Below are 13,202 nucleotides of genomic sequence, written 5' to 3'. Positions count from 1 at the left end.
ACCAAATAAAAAACCAACAATCTAACCAAATAAACCTAACCATTTAACCGAAAACTGATTGGTTAATAAAATAGATTAAACTATGACTTCGGTTTCGATTTCGGTTAAGGCTAATAACTTAACCGAAAAAAACCATGCACACTATTGGCGATGTCTGTGTTCCCGCCGGATCACGCGAATACCCTGTGATCCCGAATTACAAATTCTAAATTTACAAGGGTCAAAGTTGTAATTAGGTGCTGCAGAGATAACGTGTAAAAGGGGAATCGCCGCTAACCTAACCATCATAAAACCCTGAATAAACCCTTCCAACAAATCCCCCAAATTGAAAAATTAGGTCAAAAACAAAACAAAATCCACAATGAATCACATCGATGCAGCAGAAGAACGAATCGTAACAGAGAGATTGAGGCAAAAGCTCAACGAAGTTAATTCCGCTGCTCAATCTCAGCTCGCAGTTGTTCAGGATCACGTTAATTTCACTCTCCAGGTTTCTAATACTGTTTGTTTCATATCGCGCTATTTGTATGTTAACGATTGTTTGAAGATCGTTATGAACTTTGATTTGTGACTAATGTTGTGCAGAAAGCGTACTTTAGATGTGCGTATGAGTGCTTTGATAGGAGGAGGAAGCAGGATGATATAAGTATGTGTGTTGAGAATTGTAGTATTCCTGTTCTTCAAGCTCAGAATCTAGTTGAAGGCGAGATGGCTAAGTTTCAGGTAGTTTTTCTTTACCTATCTTCTTATTCATGTTGATTATGGATTGTGTGATCGAGCCGAGCTCGAGCTCTGTTTGTGAGAGTTTTCAAGCTCGTGTCGGTTCGTTTATTATTTATTAACTTATTTATATATTAATATATTTTAGAAAAGTATGTATATTATGTTGATTTAGCATTTTTATCATAATTTTGTGTGTACAGATAATTATAGTGTAAGTATGTGTTTTAAGTATTAATTATAGAAATAATATAAAATTATTGGCTTGTTTAGGCTCGGATTGATTTGAGCTTTTAGCGAGCCCATCTCGAGTAACTCACGAGCGGCTTGGCTCGTTTACATCTCTAGTAACTATGATACAGAATCATTAAAATTTTATGGCATGATGCTAGCTTGGTAGTTTATGTGTTCTAATGCAAATCAAATTAGCTACAGTTTCTTCTCTTAATCCACTAGTAACTATGATACAGAATGATTAGCATCTTATGGCATGATGATAGTCTGGTAGTTTCTGTGTTCTAATGCCAAAGAAAATAGCTAATTTGTCGTCTTTATTCCAGTTGAGATTTGGTATGATCAGAGTGATAGGTTCTAGCCTCTTAGGTTTATATCATGAATGTCCCTTTGGTTGAGTTTATGCCTGCAGTTAGTCATTAGTGTTACTGATCTTGTTCAAGTGTAGTTAAACCTTCTTGATGAGGGGCAACCTAGATCTTCTTTGTTTTTGCCAATTTCAATTCTCCATTTCTGAAAAGATGACTATTTCCGGAATCTATCTCAGCAAAGTTAGACCAATTGCTGCTTAGTTTTTTTTTAATTATGCCTTGTGAGTTGGGGATGGGTCTTTCTATGGGGAAGGGGGCGGTACTTGTAACAAATGTTATTAGAAAGAATAAACGAATACAAAACGTTGTTTAAGGTTCTACCGAGATATACCCCAAATCAAAAACCAAAAAAAAAAAAAAATCTAACTTGGGCCTTACAAGATGCTCACTTTTGCCCTGGAGTCTTGGACCAAGCACTCCTATAGGCTATAGCCCGGTTAGGCTACCCAAAATCCTATTTAGACCCCGTTGGAGCATTTTCTCAGCCCGATTTATATGAACACCCATCCAAAATGATGTGGTAAATGCATCACACTCCTTAACTATAATCTATATTAACAACCATTAACAATCCATTCTAAATTAAAGTAATCATATAACTGCCCACTAACTTCCTTAACTATATTAACAACCATTAACAACCACAGATTATTAAATCTACTACCTTTAACTTCAATAACCGCTAGGGGATTTAAATCAGCATCAATTCCTAAGATTAAAATCATTTGCTGCTAGTACGAACTAGTTTTTATCAGCACTCTCATTTGGTGTCGATGACATGGTAAACCCCGACATGTACTTTCCTGCTGATATCCCAATTTCTGCTGTTAGCCCATTTACTGCCAATGGCCCAATTCATGCCGAAGATTTAAATCCAACCAAAAGCCCATTTAATGCTATTAGCCCGTAATTAGAACCTTATCGCAGCAACATAGAAAGTGCCAATACCAATATGGCAGAATGTACACAAAGTATCAGAGGCACGGATACTGTAGATCAGCAGTAGTTCAAACCAGCAGCCCAACTCACCAATATTAGGACATCAATATAAGAGCTTCATGATGATGAATCATGTTGACTTATAAACCAATAATACATAGCATTCAAATTACTAATGCAGGCTCATAACAACCAATGTAAATCATCCTCTATTGTCACTGAAGTCGAAGGTTGTAAAAACGTTATCGTCGTATGTTGCCTAGATTGTCTAGGGCTCCTAACATCTCCAACCCACTTGCATTTGCTACATAAGCCATGTCACATTGTCAAGTCATCCTTATCAATTCATTCATATGTCTAGTCTACCACTCATTGCAATTATTGGTGTGATCCAAATATATAGGATGATAGACGACATCTTTATCACGTTGATTCTCGAGTGTTTGGTCATATCCGACAAACATTAGGTCTTGTAGCTTCTTGTGTGCTAATTGGTTCTTTTTCTTAGAATTGATCTATATACAAAAGAATGTATATATTTCTCTAAATTTTATTGTTAAGTGACCAAAAGAAGTCCATATAATTGAATATACTTGCATGCTCGAATGTGCTCCGATTTATTTTACAAACTCATACACTACATGTCAAACTAAACACTTCGATAGGTAATTGTTGCACATTGGAGATTGCTTTCCCATACAATTTCCACCATTTCATTGATAACAAATTCAAATTTAGTACCCATACTAATATCTTAAATGTAACAAATTTTGGAAGTTAATCGCCCAAGGTGACGCAATATATTACACATTAGTTTACGTTAGAGCCCAAATCTTTTCAGTTTTATGCACTGGTATCATCTTTAGCAGCCTATGCATGAATTGCTAACTTCTTGTTGTTGTTGTTGTTGTTGCATATAGGAACGACTGAATCGGTCACTTATGGTTTGTCAAGACAAATTCGAGTCTGCCAAACTCCAAAATGTTAGGACTGATGCAACAAGGGATATGGAATCATGTGTTAACCAGTCGGTCGAAGAAAATATCAAGGCGTTACCACATTTGGTTGCAAAGTTGAAGGCTTCTCTCGCCATTGATTCTACAAACGAGTAAAGTCTACATCCTTCTGTAATAGTTTACGAATCACATTGTTATCAAGAATCAAGATTCGAGACCCATGGAGAGCTATTGACATTCTTTTTTGAACCAATAATATGTTGAGGACCGTATAACTTACTTATGTGTTTTGACTTGATCGGAATTGTTTGCTGTGATATTGTTGTGCAGCAGGCAGACGGGTATTAAAATTTTAAGTGATCGGAGAATTCAGCAAATTTTAAACGTGACTAAAAACTAAATAGCAACTTACTTTGGACTTTGCTCCGTATTTATAAAAAGGGAAAATTACAAGAATGTAACTTGATCAACCACCATTATCAAAATGTCACCCTCATGCGTCGTTGGACGGACTCCTGCAACATCGGATGCGTCCGTTTCTCACCTTGAAGAGTCCATGAATAAGGAGCTTACACATGTTTGACAAAGCTGATGCGTTGACGGACGACTCCTCCCATATACTTGGCAGACTTCTGCCATTGGCTCGGCTGACTCTTCCCAACTTGGCGGACTCCTCATATTTTGGCTGACTCGTCCCATTGCTCGGCTGACTCCTCACATTTCTTTTTAATTCTATCAAATATTTATATATATTTAATATAACATTATAACATAAAACATTACAACATAACTTAAAAATTAGAAATATAACATAAAACATTACAAAACTTAAACATTACAACATAACTTAAATATTACAACCTAAAAACGTGATATAGCATGTTATTAAAAAAAGAAGACACTCAAATATAATTTTTCAAACTTTCAAACACAAAAAGGTGTTCAAAGTCCTCACCGTAAAGCATAGCGTAGTTGCGCAAGGCCTCTTGAACACCTTTCGGTGTTTGAAATTTTGAAAAATTATATTTAAGTGTCTTTTTTTTTTTAATAACATGCCATTTCACGTTTTTAGGTTGTAATATTTAAGTCATGTTGTAATATTTAAGTTACGTTGTAATGTTTTATGTTATATTTCTAATTTTTAAGTTATGTTGTAATGTTTTATGTTTAATGTTATATTAAATAGATATAAATATTTGATAGAATTAAAAAGAAATGTGAGGAGTCAGCCGAGCAATGGGAGGAGTCAGCCAAGCCGTTGGGAAGTGTCAGCCGAGCCAATGGGAGGAGTCTGCCAAAATATGAGGAGTCTGCCAAGCCGTTGGGAAGAGTTAGCCGAGCCAATGGGAGGAGTCTGCCAAGTATATGGGAGGAGTCGGCCGTCAACGCTTCAGCTTTGTCGGACACGTGTAAGCTCCTCATTCATGGACTCTTCAAGGTGAGAAACGGACGCATCCGATGTTGCAGGAGTCCGTCCAACGGCGCATAAGAGTGATATTTTGATAATGGTGATTGGTCAAGTGACATTCTTGTAATTTTCCCTTATAAAAAAGCCGGCTAACAAAATTCAGAGCAAACAGTACCATTAGTCTAGTTGTTAGTTTATCTGTTTATGTTATTAGCAGGTTGTGTGTTTGAATCTACATCGTTACATATTTCATGTATTTTTATTTATCAGGTATAATCCTCAAAACACGTATATATGTAAGTTAACGATCTCTAATCCTAAATATCGGTTATGATAACATATAAAAGTATACAAATATAATCAGAGCATAGTTTATATGGTTATCATTATATGTAGTTCTTGGTCCTAAAATGTATATTATTGAAATTTTGATGACCCAACCCGATAAATAAAATACTTCTTGAATTGATTATCTGGAAACTAAAACGTTGTTATACAAGTAAGAACTTTTTTGTCCGTCACTTGTTAAGAATTTGGTGGTGTACCGTAAGAAGACAATTCCATCATAAATGTACCATATGAGATGACAAACTAGTCATAGCATAGTGATATTCTACGGTAGGACTTCCGTAAGTATTTTGGTTACTAAAGTTGTAATTGGTATAAAACACATGGCTAATTGGCTATAATATAAATTAATGAATTACATGGTTAGTACCTGTAGTTTATTTGTTGTCATTTTCATACCTACTTATTGAAAATTACATCATTGGTACCAACTTTTATAAATTGTCTCACACCTAATACCCAACAGGGCAACAGGTACCAACCATAAACTTAATTCTACAAATGATTTTATTCACATGCACTGATTCTGAAATAATTTGTAAAAGTTGATACTAGTGATATAATAGGTAAGAAAATGAAAAAACAAGTAAACCAGATGTACTAACCATGTAATTAATTCTAAACTAGAATTACGACCCGCCGCAATGCGGCGGGGATTCTTTAGTTATTTAGGACGTGCACGTTATGTTGAACCTGTCAAACGGGAAAAAATAGACGATGTAAAAACGTTCACCCACACACGCACGTTGCGTCGTGTTAACTCACAAAGTTTAGAACGAAACGTGAAAAATGCTAAACCATAGACGCACGTTGCGATGTTTTAAGTCACAAAATTCAGAACGAAGCATAAAGCGAAAAATTTGCGGAAAATGAAAACTATAAAGGACCAAAGTTGAAAGTAAAAAAGTTGTGAGGATAGATTGCAAAAGATAAAAAGTTTTGTGTTAAAAGTAAAAAAACGAATAGTTTTGGGTTAAAAGTAATTTATGAAATACTTTTGGGTGAAAAGTAAAAAATCAAATTTTTTTTTTGAAAAAGCCCCAAAGCCAAGGTTACAACAACCATATGCGTAACCATTTTTTCTTTGAAAAACCCCTAAAGTCAAGATTACAACAGAAAAGTAAAAAAAATCAAAGTTGTTAAATCGCAAAAGATGGGAACGTTTGAATTAGAAGTAAAAAAATAAAATTAATCAAAAAGGTTAAATTACCAAAGATTAAAACTTTAAACTTAAATTGTCAAAGATTAAAACTTTAGGGTTAAAAAGAAAAGAAAGATTAAAAATTTTAAACTTAAATTATCAAAGATAAAATTTTTAGGGTAAATTGTCAAATATTAAAACTTTAGTGTTAAAAAGGAAACAAAGATTAGAAGTTTAAACTTAAATTGTCAAAAATTAAAACTTTAGGGTTAAAAAGAAAATTTTTCATTTTTTTTGAAAGACTCTCAGAGCCCAACTTACAACACATATATGCACTAACATCTTGCTTATTTATAGTGTTTAATTAATTATATGACCCATTCATATATACACTAACATTTTAGAAAACATACTTAATATCTTTAAATCTTTATAGATGTTTAATTTTTACTAAACCAGGATTTAACCATGCGCGCGTTGCGGCGCGCGCCGCTAAACCAAATCATTCTATGAAATTAACTTTTTAGATATATAATTACAAATGTGATAAAAAGTAGCAATGAATTGAGTATAAAGTCTCTTAAAATATCAAAGACCCTTGCATAATGTTGACATGACTGTCATATCTGTTGCAACAGCCCTCGTTTCCTATACAACGGGAGTGATGCCATGCGTATGAGTAGCCGTTGGTACGGACCTATTTTATGTGAGCAATGCCGCTGATACGAACATTTATATGCAATACGATTGACGAAAGCAGAACGAACAACCTCCAGCATGCTAGCAAGCATACGTGCGCTGACGCACCTAACATATAAACAAAAAAACGATGTTACCAAGCGACTCAGTTGAAACACTATTTCACAAAGAATAATTAGCCAGATCTACAATACTAAACACCTAAGCAAAACGTCTAGTGTTCAGCGGAGAATACGCATTGCTATCCCTAAGTTTGATCTCCTCTTCTTTGGTTGGTGCCATCATGGGGATGATGGGGGTGTGGATGTGTCTTTGCCTAAAAGAAATAACACTACGAAAAGCCCTACAACTTTTTTTTCTATATAAAACCTGACATCTAGCTTTATCTGATGCAAACTCTTTGGTGAGGTTTTATTACCCAAATGATTTGACCCATGTTTATTTTTTAGTTAAATAGTTTACCTTAACGCATTTGATTCTGTCATCCAGATTCAACAATTTGTTCTCCTTTGAACCTTGCCATTGAATATCGTGCCTTTATCAATAATTTTATTGGAGAAAAAAAAACAACCAAATAAACTTGTAAACTAACGAATTTCCAGTATATATAGTATATATGACTGCATTAATGGAAAAAATGACACTCACCCCTAGGTTGCCTTCACATTCCTTCTTGGCATCAAATTAGTTACACCATACACTTCCATATTGTTAAGTAGCAAGTAATATAGTGATTAAGAGGGTTAAATCATGTCATCGACAGAGAAAAATGGAGGCAGTTGCATACCAAATGAACACGCGGATTCACAACAATGTGAACTTTCATGAAAGCCCCTGATCTGCATACCAATTCCTGCTATATGCCTTTAAATCTAAAAGAATGACATTCATCGTTAGACACAATGTGAATAGCATATGCTTGTACTTTACCAAATAAAGTGTTTGTGATCGGCCCAACCCAACCAATTTTGCCGGATATTGTAAACCATTGTTAGTTTACATGTAAACGAATGTTATATGCATGTCTGTGTCTTAAAAGGAATTCTTAAAAGACATTATGGTAACTTAAAATAGATTATCATTTATATAATCTACTCTATGATCATTCAAAAATTAACATTCTTAAAATATATGTATCAGTCAACTCCTTTAATATAAATCAATTGAAACAATCACATCTTTTCAGTTTATCCACAAACATTAATACACTTTTCTAAATTACGTACTTTGAAGTTCTAATACATCTTTACCCTCTCAATATTCATCAACATCAACAATATTTAGTAATACAAATTAAATATCTTACGTTTGAAGCTAAAGAAAAGTTGCCGAGCATGTATCTTAAACACTAAAATAATAAACTTCTAATACACTCATGTCAATACATAGACATATAGACACCTAAATTCTTGTAAATTAAACAACCATGGGAATTCAGGATAGGATTGATGGAATACTTACCGAAGCGCAATTTAAGATCGAGAGAGATGAGGCCTAGCATTTTAGTTAGTATAAGCTGCAAAAAGACCATTAACGTTCTTAAGTCAATCAAATAATCAAAGGGACAAACAACTATTCTTCAATTAACATTACATGAGTTCACACTTCCCACATGTCAAAATGATAATAATATTCGTATCAAAGTAATATACAATAATAAAAATCAATCAAAATAGAGCGGTTATGGCTCTGCACTACCTATCTAAGAGTCCCATCGTATGGCCGGATGAACCAGAGCTACTCTGTTGACCGATCACCTTCTACTCTCATCAACACCCACTGCTGCAATCATTATTAATCATCGTATGTTCGTGACCAACCTGTCCAACGAACCACCATCACTCCTCCTTCTAACCCCGCAGCTGGAGGGAGGTTGTCTCTGTCACCGGTGACCATCATCGTAGAGCTATCACAAAGGGGTAGCCATCACTGTTCGTCATTAATAATCATATATTAGTTATCGACCCATGAATGGATGTAAAACGTAACCGGATGAAGGGGTATGGTCCTAAATCTCGCGCCACCTGACCGCGAATTGTAACACCCGTTCTTATAAATCAAGGTTTAACGTATATTTAGCAAAATAATCATGTAATTAATGATTACATATACATCGGAAATACGGGTTGTTAAAAACTTTTACAATTTAAGTGATATACATAATGTGATTTAATTCGCCGTTTAGAATAACGACAAAACAACGTTGCGGAAGCTTTGTTTAACGTGTGTTCGGTTCTTGCTCGATGCTTGATCTTCATCCGGGACTCTCGACATTCACCTGTGATCAAAACCAACTTAAAGGTCAGTTTTGATAATTAAATAACTAATACAACGAGGAAATTAGGAAAATCCAACATTTATATCTTGATCCCAACACAATAACTCATTTCTGGCCTCCACCGTAACTTACGGTGACACCGTAAGTTACGGTGGCCCCTGTGTTAACATTTCCCTACCGTACATCAGTAGGCTAGCACCGTAACCAATTCAGCTCCACCATAACTTACGGTGGCACCGTAAGTTACGGTGGCACCTGCATCCAACCTTTCCATTTTTTGCCGCTATTTGACACAAAACTTTCGTATCTTTCAATCCGCTTGTCCGTTTTACGCGATTCTTTCTCCTACGCACTCGTAATTTAATTCTCCATCGAATGGAGTTAAAATCTAACATCTCACTTCACGAAATTTTATACTTCAAGCTCTCGGCTTGAAGTCCAATTACGACACTTTTGACCCGTTCACGGTTTCCTCTAACAAACTCGTTCGTGGCCTTTGTTTCTTTTGTAAACATTTTATTATGGTTATTTCCTATTGTACAAGGTTCAATTTACGGGTTACTACACATTTTTAACCCGTTTCGCTATTACTTCTATTTTGACCCGTTAAGGGTATTTATGCACTAAGATCCCATATCATCCCTTTTATACTTATCCTAAGAATTTAATCTATCAAATCACTTATTTCCAACAACCTTTAAAGGTCGTTTGCCCGATTTACCCATCAAGGGTATTTTAGTCGACTTTAGCCCCTCATTTACGACGAAGGGCATTTGCTACTAATTTGACCCAAAAAAATATATGTTTAACCACAATCTTATTTATACATACCTGGCTCGAGTCAACCTAATGACCCGTTTCGACTCCTTGCTTTTATTATCGATATTCTTATGGCGACGCAATTACCCAAATTACTATTCGCCCCTGAAAACACATGACTTGACAACCACATTAGTTGATATTGTCAAATGGCGTTATTCCCACAATTTGACCCGTTCGACCTATATAACCCAACATTTTCATATGTAACAAAACATGGGTTTTTAATTACCAATCGCATATCCGACCCATTTCGGATTTTCTCACTAGATCCCTTTCTTTCTAAAGTCAATTTCTTATATATATATATATATATATATATATATATATATATTATTTTTTTTAAACCCATTCGGCTCACGCTATGGGTGTCCTTTGAAACTTATTTTACTTTAGTCGATACTTGACTAAATTCCCATTTTTACCCATTTTCCATTACTAGTTACGCTATAAGGTAACTTTAAGAAAAACTCACTAATTCTTAACCAATTCGTGACTAATTTACCATTTTGCCTTTTTCACCATTTATCATGGTTTAAAACATTTTTTTTGTTGGTTCCGACTCATTTCGTTTTGGGTCGGAACCCATGATTCAAACCAAATCCTTTATTGTATTCATCATTATGAAATAAACACATATACTACAAGTGGGTGTAAGTTTTACTTACCTCGCATCCGAAGTACGCTTTTCCTTCTTATTTGCTTCGTTTGACCCGCTTCCTTTCCAAGCCTTCACCTAGCTTGTCAAGCGTCAAACTATCATCATAATTTGTAAGAAGGTTAGTTTAGTCATTATTACATACGACTTTTCCATCTTACGAACTCTATGGCGGAACTACTATTCGACTTCAACATTGATTTGTTTGACTTTCGATAGTCAATTAACTTCAATCATATTACCCGCACAATAAGTTCAATCAATCATCACGTTTAGAACTCTTTTAATCACATTTTGCATAATAGCCAAAACATCACAATTAGGTGTTTTAACTACAAAAATTCTAGTTTCGAGCCTTCTTTGAGGCATTTCAACAAACACTTTAAGGGCAGAATTTTACATGTTTATTTATCAAGTCTCTAGCTTATGTCTTAGCCCTATTTTCACATAAATCAACCATCTTACAAAATTGTTAACTTCTATAACTTCTGAAATCACTTCAAAATTGTCAAATTATACTAGATTGACACTCTATTTCCTAGTGTTCATCAAATTACACATAACCCACTAATCACCTACAATGGTGTTCATAGGTTTCACTAAAATTTCACATTATTTCAACTTGTATTTGTCTAGGGTTTGTCCCTAGACACTATATGGTTCCTAATTCATCATAAAACAAACATGCAACCATGAATTTCAGATTTTCCCAATTACATGAGAAATTCAAGTTGAGGGTTTTCATGAAATTTTACATACCTTGTAATCCTCTTGTGATGAGGATCAATAATCTACACTTTAATTTCGATTTCGACTTGGATTGAGCCTTCAATTTGCAAGTTTAGTGAGTTTTTAGGGTTTGAGAGTGGGGAGTCGCCCCTGCTCTTCTTCTGTACGACCAACACCTTCAAAATGGTGTTTTGGTTTTAAATTTTATTAAAATTAATATTATAGTTTCAATTCTTACAACTTAGGCCCTTCCATTTTGCACAACTTATAATCTAGTTGCATTTTAACCCTATTCATGCTTTAACACAAGACAACCAACTAACTAGGTTATTTATTTCCTAGTCAGTTTAGTGGGTTCGGGAATTCATAACCCGTTCTACTTTAAGTCTCGTTAAATTGAGCCTTTTATCTATCCTGTTTTTCTTGAAAACTCTGATTCACTTTAAATAAATATTAGGATTATTCAATTTATTCCTAATATTTGCCAATTTACTTTTACCACTAACGGTACTTTCCTTGTCTTTAGTATTAACGGGGTTTAATTTTTAAACCTGTTTTCGGGGTGTTACAAGTCTACCCCCCTTAAAGAGGTTTCGTCCTCGAAACCTTTTCTTGCTTAATTCATCGAGTTCAAACTCAATGCATTTGATCCGAGAAATCTTTTAAACGTTACTTTTACTTTGACCAATTGTTAGTAATAACAGAAAAGTATGGCAATATCCTTTTGGTTACTGATTGTCTACGTATCTCATACTACATAGTGCAATCTTGAAATAACGTAACCTCGTTATTTCCACTAGTCCGGTTAACTTAGCGATATTCATCGCTTTCATATACTATCAAATTATTTATGAATCCGTCGTTTTGACCCGTTTAAAGGTCCTTGGTGAAATCTTTCACTTTTAGCAACTATACTTTTGTTCATGAACTTATAGCTTTATGATCCCTCAAATAAGTGATCAATATTTTCTGTTAGTGAGGTCTCATGGGCCGTCACTTTATCTCTCGGATCTATATACCTTTGTTGTTTACTTGACCGAGTCGCCAAATGTTGGCCACTTAGTCACATAGGTTTATAAATTATGTTTATTCTACATTACTCTTCGTAGTGAATAACGTGTTAAACAATTTCTTAATTTGGGTTTCGACCTTAACCGATCTCACTAACTAGACTTATCAGTCCAGTTACTTTGTACCCATCACTCGGGTCATAATATGATTACTTCACATTACTTCTCTTGACCGTGATCACGTCACGTCATGTTTAGGTCTATTCCAACCTTTCTTTTCAAATGTATCGTCTTGCACTTATCAGTGTCAAGACTTATATCTTTCATGCCTATTACATATTCGTCTGTCAGAATTCATATTCATAAAAACGTCATTTCTTGCAAAAACCGGAGTTTTAGTTTAGCATTTTCCTTTTAACTTTTGTCAATTATCCATATCAAGGAAATTGATAACTCATAATTTATTGTTTTCCGTTCTTACTTTATGCGGGGAATCGTAACAAATTCCCTCACCTTACTCTATTGACCCGTAGGTTCCTTCACTTAACCTCGTAGGCTATTTCCTTTTGTTTTCACCTCTTTAAGGTGAGACCCTTATGATCCTTTTTGCTTTAATTCATATCCCGCAGGTTATGATGATCCCGTAGATCATCTTTTATTCAAGTCTTTATTCAAATATGTATACATTTATATACGCATATGGCATTAAGGCACCCCCTCTTATGTTTTAGAATTATTCACGTTTACTTTTTGGATTTCGTTTGACCTTGACCGTAGTCTAAGGCTACATTGTTTCTTTCGAATTATCCTTCCGACTCCTTGACTTCTAACGTCAATTACACGTCAGTTTGCCCTACACTTACTGTTAACCGGTTCTTACCTATACTTCTTT

General features: G+C 34.7%; 1 protein-coding gene and 1 long non-coding RNA gene across 6 annotated transcripts; one reads left to right on the top strand and one right to left on the bottom strand.

Moving 5' to 3' along the window:
• Positions 1-275: 275 nt before the first annotated feature.
• LOC110890751 (protein FAM136A) lies at positions 276-3,609 on the top strand. The gene is made up of 3 exons (XM_022138377.2): positions 276-490; positions 586-723; positions 3,185-3,609. Exons 1-3 carry the CDS (start codon positions 362-364, stop codon positions 3,374-3,376), a joined length of 459 nt encoding a protein of 152 aa, XP_021994069.1. The 5' UTR covers positions 276-361; the 3' UTR covers positions 3,377-3,609.
• Positions 3,610-6,578: 2,969 nt separating this feature from the next.
• Positions 6,579-11,494, bottom strand: LOC110890750. 5 transcript variants are annotated; one of them, XR_004871050.1, is made up of 8 exons: positions 11,331-11,494; positions 10,582-10,669; positions 9,926-10,018; positions 8,515-9,094; positions 8,278-8,332; positions 7,465-7,688; positions 7,279-7,351; positions 6,579-6,924 (listed from the first exon to the last, which is right to left on the bottom strand). It is a non-coding gene; the product is annotated as an uncharacterized LOC110890750 (long non-coding RNA). The 5 variants fall into 5 exon arrangements; XR_004871051.1 differs by having other exon boundaries at positions 7,465-7,516; positions 7,604-7,688; positions 8,515-10,669; positions 11,331-11,493; XR_004871052.1 differs by having other exon boundaries at positions 7,279-7,331; positions 7,465-7,516; positions 7,604-7,688; positions 8,515-10,669; positions 11,331-11,493.
• Between the last annotated feature and the right edge of the window lie 1,708 nt (positions 11,495-13,202).

Source organism: Helianthus annuus, chromosome 11, assembly GCF_002127325.2.
Source record: "Helianthus annuus cultivar XRQ/B chromosome 11, HanXRQr2.0-SUNRISE, whole genome shotgun sequence".
Classification (NCBI taxonomy): Eukaryota; Viridiplantae; Streptophyta; class Magnoliopsida; order Asterales; family Asteraceae; genus Helianthus; species Helianthus annuus.
The sequence above is the reverse complement of the archived record's forward strand: the minus strand, read 5'-3'. Positions and strand labels throughout refer to the sequence as shown.